General features: G+C 29.6%; 2 protein-coding genes across 2 annotated transcripts; both read right to left on the reverse strand.

Moving 5' to 3' along the window:
• Positions 1–240: 240 nt before the first annotated feature.
• On the reverse strand, positions 241–2,658 carry ARO1 (armadillo repeat only 1). Its single transcript, XM_012237179.4, has one exon. It carries the CDS (start codon positions 2,382–2,384, stop codon positions 438–440), a length of 1,947 nt encoding a protein of 648 aa, XP_012092569.1. The 5' UTR covers positions 2,385–2,658; the 3' UTR covers positions 241–437.
• Positions 2,659–7,436: 4,778 nt separating this feature from the next.
• LOC105650303 (chaperone protein dnaJ 11, chloroplastic) lies at positions 7,437–8,110 on the reverse strand. The gene has a single exon (XM_012237180.4). The coding sequence runs from the start codon at positions 7,938–7,940 to the stop codon at positions 7,614–7,616; it is 327 nt and encodes a 108-aa protein (XP_012092570.1). The 5' UTR covers positions 7,941–8,110; the 3' UTR covers positions 7,437–7,613.
• Positions 8,111–8,694: the final 584 nt, after the last annotated feature.

The following is an 8,694-nucleotide window of genomic DNA, read 5'->3' on the forward strand; positions in this document are numbered from 1 at the left end:
AATTTGATAACATTGATTTGGGATTATTAATTTTAAATTGAATTCAAAATTGATAAAGAAGGTTAATTTTTTCAGGGAAATGTACTTAAAAAAACAATTATGCAAGCATATAATTAATACGAATTCTAATAGTCCAGTTAATTATGTTTAATAACAATCAAATATTCTCCATCAACTCGATACAATTGATCAACAAAAAAGTTATGAATTGCTAACAATTTTGACGATACAGAAAATGGAAGAGAAGAAGAAGAAGTAATTTGCAACATCTGGGTATACAATCTCCTAAAAGAATTAGTTATCATACAATTAAGATTTGATGATCATAACAAGAATGCTACTTTTATGTACACACTCTCAAGGAGAACAAAATAACAAAAAAATGTTATAGTAATCATGAATGCTGTAGAGATTAAGTAATTGCATGAGTTACTTAATTAATGAAATCCTCTTGAACCTCTAGACTGATAGAGTTCCAATCTACTCTTTGCTTCTGGTAATATAGAATCAATTGTAGGGTTCTGAACCAAATGTGCTTGCTTTGATGACCATTCTAGTACAATAAGCACCTCTTCATTTGCAAGAACTTCACTATCTGGGCAATTTAATGCTATATAACAAAGAAGAATCGATGAAGGGATTTGAACCATTTGTTCTCCAAAGTAAACCAATTGGATTAGATGCTTAGCACCTCCTGCATTTATAATAGCCTTGGAATGGTTGACACAAAGGTAATTTTCCGTGCAGGCGAACTTATTAAGAGCAACCACAGCTTCCATTGTGACCTCAGCTTCCCTTTCGTCTAGTAACTTCACCAAGGGACCGATAATTCTAGTTTCTGTTGCGCGAAAAGTCCTGGCCAAATTACCAATAGCTCTAACACAAGGGGCGAGGAGATCAGAATCTGACTTCTCAATTACTTTAAGTAATTGATCAACCACAGTTTTTGCAGCAGGGGATGTAGGCTTAAAAGCTGAGCGTCTCAAATCAGCAGTTTGTTCTGCTACCGCTGTTATTTCCATTAATGCCATTGCTGAATGGGTTTTAACATCTTCAGGGCCTTTCTCTAACAAAACTGCGAAGCATAAAAGTGCACGCGACTCTGTTATGTTACGACAAATTGTAACATTTTCTTTGCATAGTTGCCAAAGTGCTCTTGCTGCCATTGCTTTCATATGTGCTTTTGTTGCTGGGTCTTCATATTCCCTTCCCCTAATGCTAGTCCCAGTTAAAACATGATGTTGTTTTGGATTATTTTGATTATTTCCTCTCAATTGGGTTGGGTGAGTTTTTGAAAGACTTGCTAAATGGTTAGGATTTTGGGTAGGATTCTGGTGTTTCATTGCCAAAGTGTTGGTTACAACATTATGCATTTGTGTAGCAGAGTTATTATCATGATTCATTGGATGAACAATTTTCACATGTTCTTCTTCATTCTCCTTTTTATCATTAGTATTATTACTAGCCATGAAAACCGAATGAATAGACATCTGTTGCTTGCTTGCAATTGCATACTTACTATGTTCTTGAACCGTCTCAAAAGCAAGATGACTAACCAGAAACCGAATTATATTATTTTGTGCAAAATGGTCCTGGCATTTTGGATGGTTTGCCGCTAATTCAGAAACCGCCCATGCAACCATTGCTTGAACTTTCATATGACCTTCTTTGAGGATTTTCGCAAACACTGTACAAACCCCAGCATTCACAATCTGTTCAACGCTGTCTGGGTCACGTCCCAATAAACCAATAGCTCTTGCTGCATTTTCTTGACCTTCCATTTTCCCTTCCTTAGCTAACTTCAACAATGGAGGTACGCCACCTTCCTCTATTATCAATCTGCCGTATCGTTCATTATCTCGAGCCAAAGAAACCAATGAAGCTGCAGCATCTGATCTTTCCTCTAACGACCCTGTACAAAGAATAGCAACTTGTTCCCATATAAGACATAAAATTGGTTCATTTGCAGCAATAGGTGGCAACCCTAAATATTCATCGTCTCTGTCATCAGCCGAAGCTGATACACGTAAAAGCCAAGAAACATCTCCTATTGAATTCTCTAACTGCATAGACGTTTTTCGAAATGCACCTGAGGGTATAATGGTGAACATTCGTTTCATAATCCCTGTCGCTCGACATTTTATAACCAGAGTAAGAGCTTTATCTAGTACTTGCTCTGTATCATCGATTATACGTCTTGTTGGACGTTCATATAAGTCATTGCTGGCACGAGCTGCTTGGCGTAAAAGAGTTGCGAGTTTTTCTGTCTTGGCCTTAATCTCGAGACATTCTTGTTTAAAAGATTGCGCTTCATCTGTTGATTTTGTAACTTGGTCTGCTAATTGTATTGGCCTTGCCAGGATCTCTTTCACGATGTCCGCCATGGCCAAAGCGGACCACAACTCTGAAAAATTTTAAATCAATGAGAATTTTATATAAATGATCAACTATTTGTTTGGAGATTGCCAAAAATATTGAAAAAAAGGAAAGTATTTTCTTGTTTTTCTTCTTCTCTTTGTAGTGACTTGAAGATAGGGTGGTGGAGAGAATAATGGGTGGTGGTGGGGGCGGAGTTGGCGCCGCCGGGGAATTTTACTAGAGAGAGATGAAGAAGGAGAGAAAGAGAAAGACGGATAGGTGGTTGTAATGGTTAAACGAAATTTTCTCCAACGTTTATGATGGACAGAGCAATACCATTCCTCTAAGGTTATATTATTAGGAAGTGAATTATATATGAAGAAAAAAATATATATAGAATTAGTTGAATATAAGGGAAGAGTTAGGTGAATTCGTAAGGAGGAGTTCTCAGCGTTCGATATTATTGGATAACACTCTAGAATTATTTCATAATATGAATTACTCTAATATATATATATATATATATATAATTTATTTTAATTTTCGATATATCAAATTATCATGTATATTAAATTTATTATTTTTATTAGCAATTGATAATAAAGGAATTAAAAATTCCTAATTTAATATCAAAATAATAATAAAAAAGAATTTATACTTTAAATTTTTAATTTCAAAGTACATTAATAATGTCTGAGTGATATAAATAAATAAATCATATTAAATTTAGAGAAAATAGAGAAAAAATAATAAAAAAAAAGAATAGAGAATTTTCAATGAGGTTGAAATTAATATTCCAATCTCAATTACATTACAGTGTTAAAAAAAAAGTTTAACCAAACAATATAATCATTCATGTAATGTAATTTTCATTACATTACATGGTTGATTAGAACATACTAAATATGACCTTAAAGTTAAGAATTTTGATAACATTGCATACTTCTTCACATTAGCAATAATAATTTTTAGTATTTTTGGCTTTTATATATAAAGTATTAATTTGATATATGATTATTACAGCTTTTGAAAAAACGTTTTCTGATTATATAATAAGTTTTTTATCAATTTAATTTTACAAGTTAAAATGTTTAATACTTCAAAATGAAAGTTCTTAACAGTATCAGCTATTAATAGTAAAGTTCTATATTTCATTGCATTACATTTTTTGATTACATCAAACCAAACATAAGCTAAAAATATAATAGCTTACTTATAGTTTTGATGTTACAGAAGTTTTCATGAAAGTATGAATGAATTTATGTATTAACCTCTCTAAACGATATTGGAGCAAAGCCTTTAAAGAAAACCACTTAAAAGTTTTTGGTTAGCACTAGAAGAGGTAGAAAGATTTGGAATTTCTTCTAACTTGCTTGGTCTTAGTTACCTAGCTTGATTTAATGATTAATTAGAGTCTTGAATGGTTTTTCTTAATAATATTATTTTGTAAATATAATTTTTTTTGAAAGGAAGTATAGCCGTAAATATAATTAATAATTCTTATTATAAGCAAAATTACCTATACAAAAATATCAAATTGATAATTACTTTTATTATCATATCTTATATTGTTATAAGTGCAGTGTATTTCAAAAGATATCACATTACTATTTGTTTCAGAGTTTTTAAAATTGTTTATTTATAAGTACTTGATATTGAACTATTAAAAGGTGTGAAAGAAGTCGGGCTTGCACGCATAAGAATTAGGCCGAAAGTTCAATCCTAGTGCAAACCGAAGAATTGGCCCTCCCTATTTCAAACTACTACCTTATCTTTACCATTTTGCACTACAACGAATATTTAATTATACACTCGTATTCATCTAAAACCCATGTTACAATTACTCAAATCTTATTTAATTGTATTGGATTTTGCCATTCTATACATACTCTTCTCCATTGCAAGACTTTTGTTTCCTGGTGCTCGTAATGGGCCTGCTTGAGACTTCAGCACAGTTTTTTTTCACTATCATGGCCCTTCTTTTTGGCCTTCTTTCTCATTTTGTATTTCTAGTGAACTTTCGGTGTTTTGACTCAATTACGTGGTTTATCTCTACCCCTTTATATGTTTTGAAAAAAAAAAAAAGCCAAATCACTAAAAAAAAAAAAAAAAATCTTAATTTTGAAATTTTTAAGTAAATTTAGTCAATATTTTTAATTTTATCTATTATTGTTTTTGAGTTATTCTTACTTATTAATTATGACCTATGTCCGGAGTCCACTAATTTATTGCTTATTTCGTCATTAATTGACCAATAACATGTCAGCTCACATCCATGTAGTCATTTTTTGACGGTTCATCTTTAATTTTAAGATTTCTAAGTTATAAATTTGCATTGTTGAAATAATCTATTTTTCATCGCACCACAAATTTAAAAGAATTTAGTATAGTTTTGCAATTAATGGTGGATATTTGATTGATCTTTGGTAAACAACTCGCACTATCAGCAATTTAAAGATCCAACAAATAGGTTTTTTCATTTCCAGAATTGCACCATTAAACCGCCTGCAATTAGACTCTAAATAAAGATTAGAATTGATAATAAAAAATAATTACATAATATCGATTCCTATAATTAAAAGTATTATCAAATTTGAAAAAAATTCAAAAGTCGAGACTTTTTTAGAGTGATTAAGCATTTTTAAGGATGAGTAAAGCTACATGTTGAAGAAGTTTGGCCGATGCACCGGTGTTCAAGCTTTAATGATGGAGTCTTGTTTTTCATTCAAAGTGTGCCCTACAATGGCCATTAGTTTGCGGACACGGTTTCCGCTCTGTCTTGCCCTATCCAAATCCATACTGCACTTTTCAACTGGTCCATTACCCAATGAGTTTCCATTGTTACCCGGTGCTTTTCATATCAGCATATTACCATATTTTTAGACTAACAGCATAAATTCACCTCTGTGCGCTTCAAAAAAAACATATCGCGGCATTCTCAGAATAAACACTTAGACTTATATAATTATAAAATATGAAAATTATTATTTCAGAAAACAAATTAACCACGTATTAAATCAATATTTTATATATAACAGTCTATTTGGAACAAATGAATTATAGTCGTAAAATTCATTTGTAAATGAATTTTAAGTAAAATTCATTTGCAAATGAATTTGTCATATTTCGTATGCTACAATTTAAAATAAAGAATTCAATTGAATTCCACAAAATTATGTTTAGAATAAATTCTTAAATGAAAATTCATTTGTCTTATTTCTTATAACACCCTTGATATAATAATTTAATAAAAAATAAATAACAAACACCAAATATATTTATTATGTACAACATAATAACTTGTCTTTTTTTATTAAAATATAAATAATAAATTTCATATAAATAAGTACACTAATATTCCATGCTAATTAATTAATTATAAATACTAACATTCATCATAATAATTATTTTAATTGATATAAAAAATTTTGTTGATTTAAGTAATTAATTTGAAAACAAAAAAAAATTTAAAATGTTACTATTGTTTTTATTTGCATTTGAAAACAACTATTGAAGTCTTTATAGTTTCATAGTAATAATAACTAACGTTATTACTAGACTTGAAAAAAAGAAAAAAAAAAAACGTCATCACTAGTTCGAAATTAAAAAAAAAAGATAAAAAATAAAAATATACACTAACATCATTATTAGATTAGAAAGAAGTAATGTTGTTATAGTTTGAAATTTTCCAAGGAAAATAAACAGAAGAGAAAAAAAAAAAAAGAGTTGAGTTTATAATGGAGGGTAATTTTATCAATAAATATTTCAATGGTCAATTTTGTGGAATTCATTTATAAATTTCATCAATTTTAGTAGAATTTGAGTTAGGTATAACCAATTTCATAGAATTCAATTCGTAAAATTCAAATTTATATTTTTCTGCTTCCAAACACAGTATTTTGAATTCCAAATGAATTCCACAGCTTATACGAGTCAAAAATTTTAAATTATTGTATCAGAAGGCGAAAAATTATTATAAAAAATGAAGTCGAAAGATAATAAGTTCCATTTTAAAGTTACCAAATGCATAGATGGGGTGCAGGGCCACTTCATTTCTGCTCCCTTGATAGCTCCGGCCCTGGCTACAGTACAGGGTCTACTCATCCAAAAACAAGCAAAAGTCCGACGGAGACCACCATTTTCAAGAGGGGAAAGTAAGGAAGCAGCTCACATGATGATTAACCCACAGGATGTACGAAACATTATCCTCTTATCGATGCCAAGTCCTCACCACCTCCATCTCATATTGTATACCACTTATCAGCACATTTGGTACATGTGCTCATCCATACATTAAATTAATCAAATAAAAATATTTAATACTATAAGAGAATCAATGTGTTTTAATGTGAAAAAAAAGTGATGAAGTAATAACAAATGATCTCATTAATTATTAGCCTAATATATAAATTCATCGATAAATACTTCTGCTGCCTTTGACAATAGATTTTTAAGTAATTTTTAACGTTTTGATAAGTCAAAACACTATAGTTATTTTTAAAGTGTTCGATAATATAAATTTGAATTAACTTTTAGATATTAAGTAGAGTTTTATAAACAATTAACAGTTAAACACTACTAAAATAGCTAACAGTCATCAAAACAACTAATTTTTTCGAATAGGCTCCTAATATAAAAAATCCTATGACACTTATGCATCTTGAATTATAAAGTTTGATAGCATTGCTCATTTTCATATACTAATAATAATATATTTTTTTTATCTTCTTGATTTGATTTATAGTAATTACTAATTACGACTTTTTTGTAAAGAAAGTTTGCAAATAAAATGTTGCTTGGAAACAAAACTCATCCTACCTTAATAATTCATTATCCAGCCGATAACAACAATTTTTATGACACCAACTTTCTTGTGGTCCTAACCTATGCAAGCGCAAGGTGACACCTACTGTATGAAATCAAGAGGCACAGGACACGGCTTATCCTTTTAACTGCTTATTCCCTTGATTTAGATAGTTAAAGTTTTTCCGTTGATCAAGAAGAGAGCTTTTCCCAGAAACACACACACACACAAATATATATATATATACAATATTCTTTGATTAAAAAACGAAAAGAAAAAGGAATATTGATATGTATAGAATCATAATTTCTTCACGGTTCTTTCTGCTCTGTTTTTTATCCAAATTAAAAAAATTAATTGCATAATAGCTAGAACATAGGATCAGAACTCACAACTCACTAAAATTAAAACTTTAGACAAAATAAAACTAAATAGAAACCCTAAAGATCAACTACCAACACTGATCAGTCTCCCAATTTTTACCAGCATAACCATAAGCTGCTGCCATTGTTGCTGAATTGAGAGAAGACGATGACCCAAAACGGCGACCATGTGAATAGAGATCTCTGTCATAATTTGCCCGTTTATCAGGATCCGATAAGGTTGAATATGCTGCATGAATTTTCTTGAACTCATTTGCAGAAATTTCTTTGTAATTTACAGACACAACGTCAGGATGGCAAGTTCTTGCAAGTCTCCGATAAGCAGCTTTTATCTCATGGCAACTCGCGCTTGTCGGAATTCCCAATACTTCATATAATGATGAAGTTGAAGCCATTTTCCGGTAAAAATTAATCAATTATTCTTGTTTTGGTATAATTCTTGGTGGGTTGGATTTGACATGCACTAATTGTTTGTTTGTGATGTTTTCTTTAGAGGAAATGAAATTGGAGTTGTTACAAGCAAAATAGAGTGGAATGAGAATTATTGAGGTGGCTAGGATAGGAGGGAACGCCTTCAAATAAATATACAAGGGTCACAAGAATTTAACTACAGTTAATTTTTCTTTTCAGTTTTTTTTTTTACAAAAAATAATTATTTTTTTGTTGATTTTTATGTATGGTTACCTTATTATCTATCTAGATTTTATGATATCGAAAATTTTGAAGTATTATTTCTGTTTAATTTTAGTTTTTATTTTTAATATTAAAAGTTCGTATCTTAAAAAATAAATAGATTTTATTTTAGAAACCGATTTAATAAAAGAACAATTAGATGTTATTAATAAATATCATTTTTTATTTATAAAATAAAAATCAAATATCAAAATAATAATAATAATAATAGTTGTACCAAATGGTTCCTATATATAAATGTGAGCATGAGAGGAATAATAAAATTTTCAATAATACTTTTAATGAAATTTAAGATATCATAGAATAACTTTAGCTAATCAAAATTAACTTACATAAATATATATTTTTTTAAAAAATAGAGCTTTTCAAAATTTAAATTTTTACTTTTTTTAATTTATTTTCAAATAAATAATTATGATAATGAGGCAGTTGAAAATTTCACATTTAATGTTATTA

This window comes from Jatropha curcas, chromosome 1 (genome assembly GCF_041381405.1).
Source record: "Jatropha curcas cultivar XTBG-Jc1 chromosome 1, XTBG_Jcur_1.0, whole genome shotgun sequence".
Classification (NCBI taxonomy): Eukaryota; Viridiplantae; Streptophyta; class Magnoliopsida; order Malpighiales; family Euphorbiaceae; genus Jatropha; species Jatropha curcas.

Excerpts from the sequence above, each read along its gene's own strand:
- ARO1 (XM_012237179.4), bottom strand. The coding sequence starts at position 2,384 with ATGGCGGACATCGTGAAAGAGATCCTGGCAAGGCCAATACAATTAGCA.
- LOC105650303 (XM_012237180.4), bottom strand. The coding sequence starts at position 7,940 with ATGGCTTCAACTTCATCATTATATGAAGTATTGGGAATTCCGACAAGC.